The sequence below is a fragment of the Herpailurus yagouaroundi genome, unplaced genomic scaffold (genome assembly GCF_014898765.1).
Source record: "Herpailurus yagouaroundi ecotype Mexico unplaced genomic scaffold, PumYag 100, whole genome shotgun sequence".
Classification (NCBI taxonomy): Eukaryota; Metazoa; Chordata; class Mammalia; order Carnivora; family Felidae; genus Herpailurus; species Herpailurus yagouaroundi.
This window is the reverse complement of record NW_024412391.1, coordinates 62,166,583-62,183,605: the sequence shown is the minus strand read 5'-3', so window position 1 is coordinate 62,183,605 and position 17,023 is coordinate 62,166,583. Positions and strand designations below refer to the sequence as shown.

Genomic DNA, 17,023 nt, shown 5'->3' with positions numbered 1-17,023 from the left:
TTGCTGAATTTATCACTAAGACAGCTCACATCATTTTCACATCATTTAGTAGATTCAACATGTTCTCAAGGCTACTGACATTTCTGTTGGTTTTGAGTGGCTTCTAATGTTTATTTGCACTTGAGTAGGGACTGAAAAATCTCATTAAAAGACAGTTGCTCATTTCCATTAAGGGGCCATGAAATACAGATGGTGGTATTTTTTCATCTGAGTCCAAGGTGAACAAGAAGAAAGAATACTCATAGATCTGAAATACTGACCCATTTGCTCAAGAAATTTCCTGAGTGGTAATAACTTTTACCTGTTATTTCATTTGTTTTGAAATATGTGATAATTTCCAATGGCCAAAGATGACCAACAGAGAGTGATCTTAAACAAAGACCAGTTGCAATTTAACTTGCTGGAAAAGTATTCCAGAGTTTCTGCAATGTTGTAAAACTTCTTGGATATCATTTAAAGCATAAAATTGTATGAAATTTTATGTTTATGTGTTTATTCATTTATTCATATTTTTATCCAGTGACTGTTTATGGACTGCCTAAATAACTGTGATATAAGATAAAAAAGTGAAAAATCAAAAAGAGAGATATATGGATAAAACGTTAATGGAAATAAAAATCCTGCTGCTCTAAGTGTTCATGGCTGGAGGCTTAGGGACTTCTTTCCTAAGCTCCTGTGAAATTATGAAAGTCCCTCAATTCTTTCACCAGGCATATGGAAGTGATCTGGAAGAGTTCATGGACATTTGCAGTGTTGGTACACATCTAAGTGTTAAGTGCACTATTTGAAAGTATACTAGGAAAATGAAGACATTATCAAGGTCAATACTTAAGCTGCTAGCTCACAGTGATTTCTCTCTTTCTGCACATGTCATTGTAGTTAAGATCAAAAGTTTTGCAGTTTCTAGCCAAATTTGAAATTTGGGAGAAATGGTATAAAGACGTTTGATGAAAATTTGGCCAACTTTGTTTAACTTGAAAATTAGTAACCTTGGACTGGAGTCAAAAAGATGTATGTGTGCATACATACATACAGAATTGTGGGGACTGAAGTCTTGCAGTTTTTATGGAAATGTGGATGAACGTTCTGGGCCTACAAAGTGCACTAAGCCTCTACCTTCCAAGCAGCTTAATCCAAGAAAACTGTACCCCTAAATCCGTGTGTGTGTGTGTGTGTATGTGTGTATGTGTACATGTTTGTGTGTGTGCACATGTGTGCATGCACTTTCCTTAGAGGCATGGTGAGTACTTCCCCTGAGTATCATTGATAAAGGGCTTTACAATATGCTCTGTCAGGTCTAATGCCTTAGGTTGATGACATTTCTGATTTAAATATGATTATTCTGAGAAGATTTTAGAATTTAGTTATGACAAGCTTATTCCTCTTTTCCTTCCTTCCTTCCTTCCTTCCTTCCTTCCTTCCTTCCTTCTTCTTTCTCTTTCTCTTTTTCTTTCCTTTCTTTCTTCCTTTTTCTTCTCCCCCCACCTTTTTCTTTTTTATTTACAAAACTTTGCCATAAGGGCATTATGAATGTAGGCAAAGGATATTGTCTAAAGATAAAGCAGGATTAAATTAGTTAAGAAAGACTGTGTAAAAATTAATTTAGTATTTTCTATTCAATTTCTACCTTATTATTATTCAGATATTTAATCCAGAAGTTGTTTGGGAACGTAAATTATCATTATTTTGGTACTTTATTGTATTTATTATGTAAAAACAGTCACCAAATGAAACTTTTAATGTACCAAAAATTATACAGAATATATGCATCACAGAAATTATTATTGAATATATTTATGGAAGTAATCATACTATGTACTATGTGCTATTGGGGCATACCCAAGGACAATTGGAAATTTCTGGACTGCTGTAAAGTACTTATCTTTTGTTTAAAAATCAAGATTTTTAGTTACTTTCAATACTTTTAAAAGGCTATACCCAATACATAGATAAATTAGATTTGAATACAAAGCGAGGAAAATTTTACCTCAAATTTTTCTTAGTACTTTGCCATTAATTTGAGAAATGAAAATCAAAAGACCATGTTTACTATTATAATAAAAATATTTATTATAAAAATGGTTACATCTCATTGTACATAGAAACAAAAACACAATTTATACATCAATAACTTAAGTGGGCCTGAACATTCAGTATCCAACTGCTAGAATCCTAAAGTTCTTCCGCAGATTTTACAAATACCAATGTAGACTGTTTCTATTTCATAGAACTCCATTTACCCAGTTGATGTTATTGAGATATTAACATTTTTTTCTCTAGTATTTTAAAGATAGTTCACAGTGTTTGGGTTAATTAGTCAACTGCTTTAAATCTTTGGTAAATACAAGTATTTATATGCAACGTTTAAATTTCAGTAAGTAAAAACTGAAAAGTCAAATAACCTATTGTAAATAGTTTTGTGTAATCGATAAATGCATGAGCCAGAGTCCCACCATCAAGAAAAGTTGCTACGCAGGACTTCTCATGATAAGTCTGACATCCACAACAAATTGTCTGAGGCCCTTTTGGCCACTACAAGAAACACCACAACTCTAGGCCACAAGAAAATTACACAAAAATGTTAAATTCAACATATACAAACAGTACCGATTATTTAACAATGCAGAAGATTCTATATTTTTCTCTAAATCCCAGTTTATACATCAATTTGAACAGGTGAGTTTATTACCTCATTAAAGCCTATTATCTCACAAGAGTGAGAGAACCATTTAAAGAAGCCATTGTGTTTTGAAAGACATCCATTCATCCTCTTGCCAGTAATTTATCTATGAAAATATAGATAATTTCTTGAAATAATTTGTAGGGAAAAAAGCAAGATGCCTGCCTTCTGTTTCCTTCCTTCCTCCCTTTCTTTTCTCCTTCCCTCCTTCTTCCTTCCTTCCTTCCTGCCTTCCTTCTTTCCTTCCTTCCTTCATTTTTCCATTCTTTTTGTGGGAGTTATATAGTAGACTGGCCTGTCAACCTACATATTGTATTTGAGCTCCACAAATTTCCATATGCATTACAACTTTCATTTATCAGCCCTCTCTCAATGATTCAAATGAAAGCATCCTGGCATGAAAACCTCTTACTCCCAGGCTATTTGTTAAAAATATCCCAAAAAGTAAATTCTAATGTTCTCAAGCCATTTGAAAATTAGAAATTGTTTTTATAGACATAGTAATGCAGGAGTGTAGAGGATATAATTAAATATAACAAAAATATATCTTGTTAAGCCTAGAAAATGATACCATCATTGGATTACCACCACTACAGGGTAGAGAACAGCCCCTGCTACCGAGTTAGGTTCTGAATGCATGATTTCTTTCCCTAACATTGGCTTTTCCAACCTACCATTTCATTTAAAAATAAAGCAAGGTGAGAGATATCGTTGTTATCACTTTGGCAATTCTCCTCCCCTGCTAATTGCCGACATCCTGAATTCAGTGCATATTTTAAAACTCACTCAAGACTAGGCAGGCACCTGGCAATATTGTGTTGTTCACTTATTACATGAAGTGTGAACAGGAAAGCAGCATAATGAAGACACTATATTTATCAGAAGAGGTTTTCTTCTGAGATTTTTACATGGGCCCAATGCCTTGGCTGCAACTTTGAATGAAATATCTTGATTCTTTCTTCCTCATTCAAATAACGTTCAAAGTAAATGTTATTTAGTCACCAGCTTACCCCCACTGCAGTGCATAGAAATGTGTGAGATGTACATTTACGCACACGTCTAATCTCATAGCCTAAACTACGCCCCAGCCCTTTGATGGCAGGGGAATACTGGCATATTGACATTCAGTGTGCAATAAATACCAGTGTCTTTTGCCATCAACCAGAGGCCTAAATATCAGTCTATTGAAACTGTTAGCTTATATCTTCACTTTACTCTACTCCCATTCTTGTTGATAAAGACATGGACATTTGAGGCTTTCTTCCGCTTCAGGATTTGATATAAGCTCATACGTTAGGCTACATTAAAAGAATAGAGACTGGCCATCTGTTAACGCCTACGTTACACTCTCCTGGGTCACGGAAACTGGTGTCGTTCCTCTTTGCACCACTGTTGTGATCAAGGGGTTGCTTTTGTTTGTTTTTGAGGAAACAGGAGTTCACACACAAACACTCAAGAAGCAGCACTGGCATAGGCCCACTTTGATCCCTTAGAGTGTCCTGAGTGTCCCTTTTCACAGAGCCATTTTCTCCTTTGCCAAGTTCCTTGGTTCCTTGCTTGGGATACACCAGTCATCAGCCTCAATGCTCATCTGATAATGTTTGAAGGCTGATTTGTTAAAGACGGGGAGTTTTTCTACAGACTCTGAAGATAAGGCCTGAAAGAAGACAGGGAAGAAAAATCAAACCAAAGAAGTTATTCATGGCATAATTTGTATTTGAAGTGATTATTCAAAATTATCATTCAAATATATCCCTTTGATTGATTCAGTAATAACACACCACAATCCATAGTATGCTAGGCGTGTATAAAAGAAAACTAAAAAAAGCAAATGTTATTTCTACCCTATAGGGGCTGAAACAGTATATATACAATTATAAATTGGGGAACAGAATTTGTATTCAATATTTACACATGCCCCTTGTTTGGACATTGCCGATGTGATAGAGCTGAATAGCAAAGCTCTTCTTTCTTTACAAAAACCTTTGTATCTGTGATAGAGCCCTAATCTGATACAATTAATTTATTAAAATCTGAGACTATAAATCTATGATCTCTTAATCTTTCCCAGTACTTTGAAGACTTTTGCTCATTTAAGAAATGAATACAGGGGCGCCTGGGTGGCGCAGTCGGTTAAGCGTCCGACTTCAGCCAGGTCACGATCTCACGGTCCGTGAGTTCGAGCCCCGCGTCAGGCTTTGAGCTGATGGTTCAGAGCCTGGAGCCTGTTTCCGATTCTGTGTCTCCCTCTCTCTCTGCCCCTCCCCCGTTCATGCTCTGTCTTTCTCTGTCCCAAAAATAAATAAACGTTGAAAAAAAAAAATAAGAAATGAATACATTAACTATTTCAGGTAGTCAAAGTCCTCTTGGCAAATAATTCCCTTGCACAAAATGGGAGCCTGCAAGCTTAATGTTTTAGTCGCTAAAATCTGTAAATACATGTTCAGTCAAAACAGTTGGAAAATGATTAACGAATAAGGGCAGTGACCTTAACAAATAAATTGAGGCTTTATCAGAAATAGAAAAAAACATGTACCAAGTTTTAAAGTTTAATCAGGAAATGCCAGACATCCCACTGACAGCTTGTGAGCAGTTAGTTTTTCCTTCCCTGGATTTCTAATAAGGTCAGCTTAACGTCTTCGGTATGTTGATATCAGTTGTTTTCTAGGCTGGAACATTATTAGCATATACTCCCCACTATTCTCACAGATGCCAAAAGGTGTTGATTTTAAAAATTCACATGAGCATCTCCTCATTTGGAAGCTTGCATGCTTCTTGAGAAATAATTTTGCTTCACTTGAGGCAGGGAGCCTGGCCCCACTTCCAGTTTGGTAAGTTACCATAGTAAATTTTAAATTGTATATCTACACATAACAAACAGAAAATAAAATGACTTGTAGTCATCATTATTTGCATTAACTCAGCTTGGGGTATTTACTGTGGACCATGGAACTCGGGCCTGTAAAGGAGGCATTGTTTTCAGAACTATGATTATTTCTATTGCATTTAAAGGATACCTTTAAGTAGATGATGGCATCTGTTCCATATCCTGACAAAGAGTAGAGATTCAGATCTCCTTGAAAGTACTTGGCATAGAGACGAGAAATTGGCAAGCCGTAACCAAAACCAGCCTAGAGGGGAAAAATCAGTTATTGGCAAAGAAGTGTACCTGATCACTGAAATACAAAATGGAGGGAGGAGTTATCCTCCCCGAAACTGATGTTCTAGAACCTAGATAAATATTTTCTGCTTCCAGTCAGACACCTCCTGTAGAATTGTTTTACCATTTTCAGCTTGCTGTATCATTCTTCCTCAAACCCCCCATGCCCAATTTAACTAAACTGACTAACTTGACTAACTTGACTAAACACGTCCTTGTAATCCTTGCTTTACATTTAGAACTGCGTGGCTGGGATGAACTTAGTCATTTAATTGGTCTTACCAAAGGAGCATTCCGGGAATTATCCATCACAGGCGTTGGCGCAGTGGAGTATGTGTAACTAAAGAGGCGGTCGATGATCCTCAGGGGAACACCACCTCCTCTGTCTGAAATCTTAAGCAAACAAACAAGTCACCAAAGCTATACATTAAAAACAATGTGCATTTATCTATAGAAAAGCATTTTTTCCTTCATTTAAAAATCACCTGGTATACATGACTTTGATCTGTCGCTAAAAGCAGAGAGCTTGATTGTTATGGACACATTTTTACTTGTCTCAAGAGAGACTCAAAAGAAACACAGAGAATGGTTACCTTAATTGTAAGGTCTTCTTTTCCCAAGACAACAATCACTTCAATTGGTGTAAGGGAAGGCCAGTTTTCCTGGTGTTCAACTGTTGCTCTCATTGCATTCTAAGGAAATCAAAACCATAAGGAATTCAATGGCAGAAGAATGAGAAACAATAAATAACTGTTTTTTATGTTTAAAATAAAAGCAGCACAGAGGGCAATTCAAAGTTCCTATTTTTTTTTTTAAGTTAGTAGTAAAACAGCTCTGTAAATAGCCATTTATGAATGTGTCATGCAGGATGTATAATGAAAAATATTCATTTACCATGTAATATAGCTCCTGGGAGTAATGTCTAATGGAAAAACAATTCTGCTAGCTGTCAACTTCTTATTTGTAAGCTTAATTTAAATGTAGAAATTGGTTTTTATAGTCCATTTCCTGGCTCTCTCTTTTTTGTCTTTCCATTACATTTTACATCCAAGCACCAAAGACTATTACATAACAAATGAACAGTGAATCATTGAACCAATTTATTGGCTTTTATAAAACTTGCTGGGAAAGGTTGTTACTATTTAAAAGGATAGTAAATAATTCTAAATTAAATTTCAATTTGCATTTGATTATCATCTTAACTTTTACCAATGATGGCAAAATAACTCTAGGAGTTGGACTATTCAATTTAAAAATAAATGAAATTAACGAAAAAAGCATCTTTTGGCCTTCAACAGAAGAAGAAACTCAAACAAGTTTTCAGACAAATGCATGACTCTCAGGCAGATAAAGTTTTCGTTTATTTCACCCATTTTCCTCTCTAACCTTTTTGTAGTACATTATCTGCTTTCTGGTTTGTATAGATTAGCAAGTTCTAATCATTAGCTGAAGTAAAAGAAAATAGATCAGATGTTTGTAGTACAATCGATACCTCATTGCACTAACATTAGGATAAGGTAGGAAACAGTGAGTCTGAGAAAAGCTGTAACAGAATTAGAGGCAAATTTCACTTTTTTTAGGCTTCCTCCTCTTTCAGTCCAAGGGATTCTTGAAAAACATCACGGAGCTTTTTTTCGGTGTGAGCACAGTTTTAATTTGATGTTAAAACCCAGGACAGGATTTGATCCATGGTACCTGGCTACCCCAGACCAGTAACATTCACATCCTTTGCGAGCTTGTTAGAAATGCAAATTCTCAGATATACAGAATCGCAATATCTGGGGCTGAGTCTAAGAATCTGTGTTTTAACAAGGTTTCCAGATGATTCTAATGCATACTGAAGTTTGAGAAGCACTGAACCACAGTCTTGCTATTGAAAGTGTGGAGTGTGGACCAGCAACATGACCTGTTGGCTTATTAAAAATTCTAAACCCCATAACAGTTCCACTGAATCAGAATTTGCATTTTTTTATCAGAAAATTTTTTTAATGTTTATTTTTGAGAGAGAGAGAGAGGGAGGGACAGAGAGAGAGAGAGAGGGAGACACAGCATCTGAAGCAGGCTCCAGGCTCTGAGATGTCAGCACAGAGCCCAACGCAGGGCTCTGACTCAGGGCTCTGACTCATGAACCGTGAGATCATGACCTGAGCCCAAGGATGCTTAACCAACTGAGCTACCCAGGCGCCCCCAAAATTTGCATTTTTAACAAAACCCCAGGTGATTCATATGCATGTTAAAGCTGATCATGGAAGGAACTGCCTTCCCTGCCTTCTGAGTATATTCCAGACTCAGGTTGGAGCCCTGCCATGTCTGGATTTGGAGCTGGAGTGTCCTGTGGGGGTGGAGGTAACAAGGCCTCATTCACTGGAACATTTACCCAATGACCTTCCTTAACAAATGCATGAATGACTAGTGCTTTGTTGGACACCTGAGAAAATAATAAGAACAGGGAGCACTAAAGACATCGTGAATCATATTGTGCATTCTCAAGTACGTTTTAATGTTACAATGAACTGCATGTGCCCTTTCAAACATTAACTGGAGCTTCCTTCTGCTAGGAGTACTGAATCATGTTCGGGAGAAGGCAGTGATGCTCCCATTGAGTGGGAAATGATAAAGGAAATAAAAATGTAACCTGTGAATTAAAAATAAAAAAACCCACAAAATTGAAATTATATTGTGAAGTGTCATACCTTGAATAGTTCAAAGAGCATATGATGAAGGTGAGAAGGTACATACACAATGTGAATTGGCTGGCCTGGAAATTTCCCTAGAAAAAATTTAAACTCATTTAAAATCAGCAAGCAAATATTTCATTAAAACAAACTTCCATATCTATGCGAATTAACAGATACCCCTTATTCTCAAGATTAGAATACTCCCCATCTTTCTGTACTCCGAAATTCTCCCCAAGAAGCTTCCCTCTTAAACAGTAAACACAACTAGCTTATTTTCAAAATGCTATTACAGTTGCTGTCTTGTGCTCTATGATTAAGTTTTTGCATTTCTCTAACAATGTATAAAGTCAGATGAAGTGTGTCACAAGGGTGATTATGAAATTAGATTATGTAGATTATTTGTTTCTGCTTTCATAACTTTTGTACTGGGAAATTTCAGTTAAAATTATATGCATTTTAAGAAAGAAGAAAAAAAATAAATATGTCCATAGCATAACATTGAAATTAATGTTAACTATAATTTTCAGATTTTATGGGAAACAGCATATCTGATTATTCTTGATCTTTATCACCCAAACATTAAATCTTACAGGCAAAATATGCTTACATTTCACCGAGAGGTTAAAGAAAACAGAGAAACAAAAACCTCATAATACTGTTTGAGAAGAAAAATAAAAGTATTATTCTCTGGTGTTCCAGGCCTTGGCAAAGTCTGAATCAGAAAACAGAAGGTCTGGCACAATTCCCTCTTTATTTGATCAAACAGTTCAAGCAGTTTATCTACAAGTATTATGCAACAGTGCTGTTAATGCTTAGAGGTATTTTTCAATCTTTATTTGTATTCCTGTTTTTAATTCAGCAATTATATTTACATATCCCCAGTCCATAAGTTAGGGCACTTTTAATTCCAACAACTTAATTTTTACTGTTTTTCTTTAAGAAGCACCATGGGATAAGCTAAAAACAGAGCCTGACATTCATCATATTATCACTTCAAGGTGGGAAGACCCTGTCTTTTCAGGTGCCCCAGAGTTGAAGTCACTGAAGTATGCTTTGCTTCCAAAACAGTGGTGTATACTTATAGTGCAATTAAAATAATTTCATTTTTAATTTAAAAACATTTTTAAAAGAACATTTAACATGAGATCTACCTTCTTAAATATCTAAGCATACAACATAGTATTGTTAACTGTAGGCATGGTGTTGTACAGCAGATCTTTAGAACTTACTAATCTTATGTAACTGAGATTTTACACCCATTAAATAGCAACTCCCCATTTCCCCCAGCCCCCAGCCTCTGACAACCACCATTCAACTCTCTGCCTCTCAGAGTTTGAATATTTTATATACCTCAGATAAGTGGAATCATACAGTATTTGGCCTTCTAGGACTAGCTTATTTCTTACAGTAAATTTAAAGTGTTTTTCCCCCCAATCTTATGAGTAACTTCTCCAGGAGGATACATCCACAACCAGTGGTTCCTCCTATTTCTGGCCTCCCCGACTCCTATATTCTGTAATAAGCTATCTTTTTGATCTAAGATACTGGAACTTTGTGGCTACTCTAAATCTTAAATTATTTGTTTAAACCATTCTTCTTTATGAATCAGCAGCAGCAACTGAATATGCTCAATTGGAACTTTCCAGTTGAGATAAAGAGAACCGTGGCTTCAAAAAAGAAGCGTACAAATTCTAGACAAGTTCAGAAGGGAGAAAAACAACACAGAAGTTGCTCTGTATTTACAAGAAGTAATCATACTAGGAGAGTAGTGAATTTTCTATAAATTAAAATATGTTTTATTTATAGCTTACCATTCACTTGTGTGAGTTTTAATTCTGGTGATGTTAAATAATACTGGTCACAAAGCATCTTTGAACATTCAAAGGCATCTGAAATAGAAGGTTTTTTCATAATGATGAAATACACTTATGCCAAGTAAAATTTTCATCTACTCTTTTCATGTAATCTTTCATGTAGTTAGTTGTGTACTACCCTGTACCCTAAATATCTGAAATGTTCTTTAGAGTACGTGTTTATTTACCTGAAAAAATACCTTTTAAATATTTTATTGAAGAAAAAATTAAGGCAGTGGTTAAGTTATAGCTGTAGCAATAGGATTATGCCCACTTCGGAGATCAAATAAATATAGAAGAATATGGAGATTAGCCATTCATGTTTGGATTTTTATAATTTTATAAATGAATGTTTAAACCCCTGACTTTCCAAAGCAAATGACCTTCATGACAGTATTTATAAAATATAAATGGAACACTCTGAATACAAATTCATTCACAAAGTCACCTTAACTATAGACATGTCAATCATATAGCATGTATTTTTAATCAGACGAATACAGAAATCTAGAAATTACCTTGGACCACAGCTGCCACGTCACAGTTTGGATCAATGCTTCCAATGTGACTTGGGTTTCCTGTCTGTGAGTCACTAAATATAAGAACTGTTGACAAATAAGAACAGTTGTTATAAACATCAGGATAGTAATGATTAAAGCTACCGTTGTAAACGAATGTGAGCCCCCGAATAACAGAACATCTGGTTGGGGTCTAGCTTATATTCTACACCATCTCCGTATGCCATGAACATGATGAACTAACTTACTGTGCTGGTTCATCAGCATCCGGGTAGAAATACGGTTCATATAAAATCGATCCAAGAAATACTGAAGATTTTGATTGGTGACTGGGTCAACTGTACAGGCATCTTTATATTCTATGATTCCTTGTGCCATTGTAGGAACCACATTGTGGTGTCTATTTCGAACTGTGATGAGAGTATCTACAAAACTAAGCCAAAACACATGAACAGTTAGTGAAAGTTCAAATAAGTTTCTTTCACTTATAGTCCTTAGATTATTTCAAAGAAAGCTAAAGCTTTTTGTAGGTACCCATCTAACAAACTCAAATGATAAAATGTTTGGATGAAGTTTTATTAAGGCTCTCGCTACAGATTCTTTGACTATGTAGAGGAAATAGTATCACAAACAGATTTATTTGGCTTCTAACTTACATGTAAACGTACCAGCTTTCTAACTGGTGAATTCATTCTAAGAGTTCCTTATGCATTCTCTTTAATAAATAATAATTAAAAAATAATTACCATGAAGGAGGATTCTAGAGTGCCATTGTGGAAAAAAACTTTTGAATTTTCTTGTCAGATTTATACAAAGATTCTTCTTTCTTATTCTTATAGTCAGAAACTGTCAGTGACTCTGCAAGGAAGTGTCCAATCTCCCATGACAATGACATTTATTAATATTATGCAATACTAAATCCACCTGCAAATGCCATCATCAGACTAAATTTATAGTAAAAATAGAATTCCTTAAAAATAAAAAGTTCTCCGCACTTGTTCGTACTCAGCATCATTTTCAATGCTATCATTCTTTATCAATTTTAAAAAACCAACAAGCCCAAACTTGTCATTTGTAAAAGGGAGATTATTTGTCATTCAGAGTTGTAGTTCCTTTAATTTATGTCTAAAAAAAAATCTTAGGAGTATGTCTGGAAATAGCCAAAGTTTTAGACTTTTATTCCAATGCATAGAACTTACTCTGATAATGCTTTCTGGTCCTCTGGGCTTTTCTCATGGAATTCTACCAAATCCATCAGGCTCTGGATATACCTATAAAGTGACAGGTGTGCTTTAAGTTTCAAAATTGAGCAGTCAGATACAAGTGGCTAACTCATTTCAAAATGACTTTCAAAAAGAGAAAGAACTATATTTAAAATTAAAACTTTCGGGGCGCCTGGGTGGCTCAGTTGGTTAGGTGGCCGACTTCGGCTCAGGTCATGATCTCGCGGTCTGTGAGTTTGAGCCCCGTGTCGGGCTCTGTGCTGACAGCTCAGAGCCTGGAGCCTGTTTCGGATTCTGTGTCTCCCTCTCTCTGACCCTCCCCCATTCATGCTCTGTCTCTCTCTGTCTCAAAAATAAATAAACGTTTAAAAAATTTAAAAACAAAATAAAATAAAACTTTCTTTCAAGACATCTGGAAAACAATATAATTTAAAAAAATATGAAGCTACAACTTTAACGTTCAACTTTCTAACGTAAAATTTATATTTCTTTAATCATTCCAAATCAGTAGCCAGTTTTTTGTTTTATCTGACAAATGTTTTCTTTTTCTATAGCATTTAGAAATAACTTTTAAAGGAAGACTTCCGTCCTATTTTTTCCCACTATATTCATTCATAGGTGAGTAGAAGTCATGAAAGTCAGTAAATACTACAGATTTAATATGAGTTTCAAACGGTAATTTAAAAAAAAAAAATTTTTTTTTTCAACGTTTATTTATTTTTGGGACAGAGAGAGACAGAGCATGAACAGGGGAGGGGCAGAGAGAGAGGGAGACACAGAATCGGAAACAGGCTCCAGGCTCTGAGCCATCAGCCCAGAGCCCGACGCGGGGCTCGAACTCCCGGACCGCGAGATCGTGACCTGGCTGAAGTCGGACGCTTAACCGACTGCGCCACCCAGGCGCCCCTCAAACGGTAATTTTTAATATGTGTTTCAGATTATAATTGCTTAATAATATAATATAATATAATATAATATAATATAATATAATATGCATTTCTTGAATCAATGAACAAAAAGCTGTGCAGTCAGTGGATTAGAGTGATGTAAGGTGACTGTCTGCATACCTTGGTCCTGTTCTCTGAAAATCTTTTCCTTTGGGTGATTTACCCTCTCCAAGCCTCAGTATCCTTATCTTTAAAATGAGATGATAATAACACACTTACTAAGTGCTGCCTGTGTGCCAAGTACTGTTTTAAGTACTTTAACGAATTAGCTCATTTAATTTCATTCACATATTCCTTTGAAGCATATACTTTGTTTTCCTCTATCACAGATGGAGGAATTAAGGCATAGAGAATCCTGCAGAGGCAGGATTTGAACCCAAAGCCTGCTGTTAATCAGTTTGTAAGTAACAAAGATTAGACCCTCTAAGTAGTAGTCATTCCTGTTTCTCAAGTAGGATTTCTTTTGCAATATCAAACCCTGTCTTTTATTATTTAAAATACAATTATATTATGAAATTATGTACTTTTTCAGGATAAAATATCTGTTTATAGCTATATAACTGTCCTTATGATAACTTACTCTGAATTACTAAAAAATCTTTACATCTTTCAAAAATAGTTACTGTTCAGACCACCCGTTTTCCAATTATGATGTTAATAAATTATAAGAATTCATACTCAGATACTTGTCTTCAAAACAGAGACTGTTTTGGAATGATTGACCACTTACCAGCTTTTAACTAATTGCACTGAAGAGGTATTGACTAATCGATCAGGGAGGATGTCAATTTCCTTCAGGATATTGGCTAGCCTCACAGGCAATTCTTGTCGCAAAAATGCAAAGGAAGTTCTTTCACATGCATTTTCAGAACCTGTAATAAATAACATTTATTTAGTTTTTGGAGAAAAGTAGATCCAAATGATACATTTGAATAACATTAACTATCCAATATTGAACACACACACATCATACAATTATAGTTCACCCTCAGTTGGGTTATTATTTATAGGTAATTCAGAAGTAAGTATCTCCTTCTTCATTGTCTTTTTCTTTATTTTTTTTTTAGATGACCAATATGAGAATTATTGTTTTCTTTTTTTGAAAGAGGATTAATTTCCATGAAGTCGGAATATACTGTAGCTCAGTCAACACCACTATGTTAACCAGACAACTTGGTTCAGAGAGTTCTAGATATGAAATTGGAGCAGAGGGATAAGAGGGTGGATAAGAGTCATGATGTTTCCAGATTAGTATTAAATAATATCACATTTAAATCCTTGAAATTTTCTTCATAAGATTACTGCAGAAAGTTTGCAAACATTTTTGGCAGTAATGCAAATATATGGAAGAGACAAATTTGTCAGCAATGCAGAGATATGCATATACCCTGTGAACGGGTGGAAGGTGGTTAAGGGCTAAAAGTTCAATTAATTTGAGGCTACTTTATAACATTAGGAATCTTCTCCAAAAAGTATTATGTTGTGGAGGAGGGGATAAAGTTTTTAATCCATTGTGAAATGGTGACTGAAAGCAAAAAGTATTTTGACTGGAAGGTTTGGACGGAAAGATGAGCTCAAACCATCCAGTATCAGCGGGTCAGCAAGTGGCCTTCACCTGTAGGCACAAATTGTCAGAAATAAGGCAGATCTAGGAAAGGGCAGGGTGCACAGGCGTCGAGGCTCCAGGGTTCAGCAGGATTGGGGACCCCAGTTATTTTAAGCAGTGAGCCCAGCCCTCCCTGCACAAGGGCTGAAAGTTAAGGCAGCTCCCCAACCCCAGCGCCCCCACCCAGCCCTACTTCCCAGCTCACCAAAGTCCAGGAGCTGCTTCATGGACAGTGGGGACGGACTGTAGCGCGAAAAATGCTCGACCTCGCGGGGCACCAGGCTGGCGCCACTCAGCGAGCCGGCGCTGCGCATCACGAAGCGGGCCGCTTTCATCTTGATGCCCACCTTGCCTGGCGAGCGCTGGGGCTGGCTCAAGGGACGTAGACTGAGGAAAGCAAAATCAGGCACCGAGGAGGGGGCGGTGCGCCTCTAGGGAGAGAGGACTGGCTTGTGCACCTGGCCTGGGCTGAGTTTCGGGGGGTGCTTCCGAGTGGAGGTGGCCGGCTGTGAGTCGGAGGAACAGAGAGCAGCTGGAGACTCAAGTTCGCGTTTGGCCACCACCCGCCGCCTCCCGTGGTTTTATTTGTGTCCCCACACGCTCCCCCCAATTCCAAAGGGGAGGAGTCACTGGGACTTGGAGACGCGTCCAGAACTGGGGCCGTGCCAATCAGCTCAGATAAAGAACTTTGGGCCCCGCCCCCGGCCGTGGGGTCCTGTCGGTGGAGAGACCTGGCACCAGTACCCGAGGCTGTGAGGAGTAAGTGGGGGGAGGAGGAAAGGTGAAGCGGACATTTGGAGGTACTTGGGGTCAAGATCATCAGCCCCTTGGGGCAGGGTCGCCGATCGCGTAGGCTGGGGACCCGCCCAGACTCGTCCTTGTTTACAAGCGGGAGGCTGTCTCAATGTCAAGCATTCTTGGCCAGAAACTATTTCCAAGAATCTGGGCTCCGGGATGTGATTGGTTCCTGCTCAGAGCGGGCTTTTACAGTAGCCAATCAGCTGCACTCAAAAGTATGAGATTCTCTGCCTAGAAGAAATAAATAGCCTAAAGAGTTCTTCCAGCTTTTTCTCCAGGAGCAAAGGGTACAAGTCAGGAACTGAAAGTTCCTTTTGCTGGGACTCGGACTTGAGTAACTGTCCCAAATACATTTTTTTTCTTATGGCCATAAAAGGCCGTCAATTTGTTTTTCTCCAGTGATACATTGTCTTCATTAAGTTTAACTCTCTTCATTAGGTTTAATGAAAAACAAAGTTAAAAAGGGATCAATATGTCAGTTTAACTTGCCTTCTTCTACCACCAGAGAATTTGCTCACTCTGACCTCCTGTACAGAATGTCCTTAATCCAAATCTTCGCCTAAGACATTCTTTTCTACTCTGAAATGTCCAGCACAAACTATGTGCTGTGAGAGATCTTTCCTGATTGCCTCTCCTCCATCCTTCTCCCACTATGGACATTGTTACTTCTGTCATTATATTGTAACTACTTACGCTATTATATTGTCCTCTCTGAACCCCCTTCCCTGTAGAAGATCAGGGTTCGGACCAAGTCTGATGCTCTCTTTGTGATTCCTACCCTGCTTATGCCTACTCAAGCTTAAACAGTTTTGGAAACACAGGGGAAGCTCCAAGTTGCATCTACACTTGGAGATAGGTTTTGGCTTTGTTTTGTTTTTTGTTTGTTTGTTTTTTTTTTAAAGTAGGCTTCATACCTAGCAGGGAGCCCAAAGCAGAACCCAAATTCACCATCCCAAGACCAAGACCCGAGCTGAGATCAAAAGTCCGACACTTAACCGACTGAGTCACCCATCTGCTCCTGGAGATAGGTTTTTGTACTCTGAATCCTTTATTCCATATTTGCATAGCTGGAGAAGCCAAAAGAGAAAGAGAGAAAAAAAAAGGGGGGGGGGAAGAAAAACAAAACAAAAACCATGTTCAAGAAGCCAGACAATGAAGTAAAACTCTCTGTGATGAAGCAAGTAAATTTAAGGTAAAAATCCCCCCTGGATTACATCCTAAGAACAGAAGTGAAAGAATGCATTTGCTTTTCTTCCCATGTATGTGGGATTTGGAATAGGCAAAAATGTATATTATAAAGAATTATACTCTTTATTTGCAGAGGAAAGGCAATGGGAATGATATATGACAGGCAGGTCTAATTTAGGAAATCCCCACTGAGTGCTCTCCTGGGTTACCCAGCGCTACTCTCCTGTGCGTTGTGGGATGATTAAAGATCAGGGGAAGTCATATGATGGCTCAGGGCTAAGTGTGTACTGAGGTCACCAAACTTTTGTCTCCATGTCATCCCATCCAATAATATTTACCAGGTTACTCACACAGTGCATTACATTCTTCTAT

General features: G+C 37.2%; 1 protein-coding gene across 2 annotated transcripts; it reads right to left on the bottom strand.

The window, feature by feature from the left end:
* Positions 1-2,045: 2,045 nt before the first annotated feature.
* On the bottom strand, positions 2,046-15,223 carry PDK4 (pyruvate dehydrogenase kinase 4). 2 transcript variants are annotated; one of them, XM_040472611.1, is made up of 11 exons: positions 14,871-15,222; positions 13,790-13,931; positions 12,089-12,160; positions 11,138-11,322; positions 10,890-10,976; positions 10,330-10,407; positions 8,534-8,610; positions 6,434-6,532; positions 6,123-6,233; positions 5,698-5,811; positions 2,046-4,337 (listed from the first exon to the last, which is right to left on the bottom strand). In XM_040472611.1, the coding sequence occupies exons 1-11, from the start codon at positions 14,998-15,000 to the stop codon at positions 4,194-4,196; spliced, it is 1,239 nt and encodes a 412-aa protein (XP_040328545.1). In that variant the 5' UTR covers positions 15,001-15,222; the 3' UTR covers positions 2,046-4,193. The 2 variants fall into 2 exon arrangements, with proteins under 2 accessions (XP_040328545.1, XP_040328546.1); XM_040472612.1 differs by lacking the exon at positions 12,089-12,160 and having other exon boundaries at positions 14,871-15,223.
* Positions 15,224-17,023: the final 1,800 nt, after the last annotated feature.

What these genes read in the sequence shown, in the direction of transcription:
- PDK4 (XM_040472611.1), bottom strand. Translation starts at nt 15,000, where the DNA reads ATGAAAGCGGCCCGCTTCGTGATGCGCAGCGCCGGCTCGCTGAGTGGC. An exon ending in CGTGGCAGCTGTGGTCCAAG is followed by an intron (nt 10,408 to 10,889) that starts GTAATTTCTAGA and finishes CTTCTATTTCAG; the next exon opens with ATGCCTTTGAATGTTCAAAG. An exon ending in AAAACTCACACAAGTGAATG is followed by an intron (nt 8,611 to 10,329) that starts GTAAGCTATAAA and finishes AATTTTTTCTAG; the next exon opens with GGAAATTTCCAGGCCAGCCA.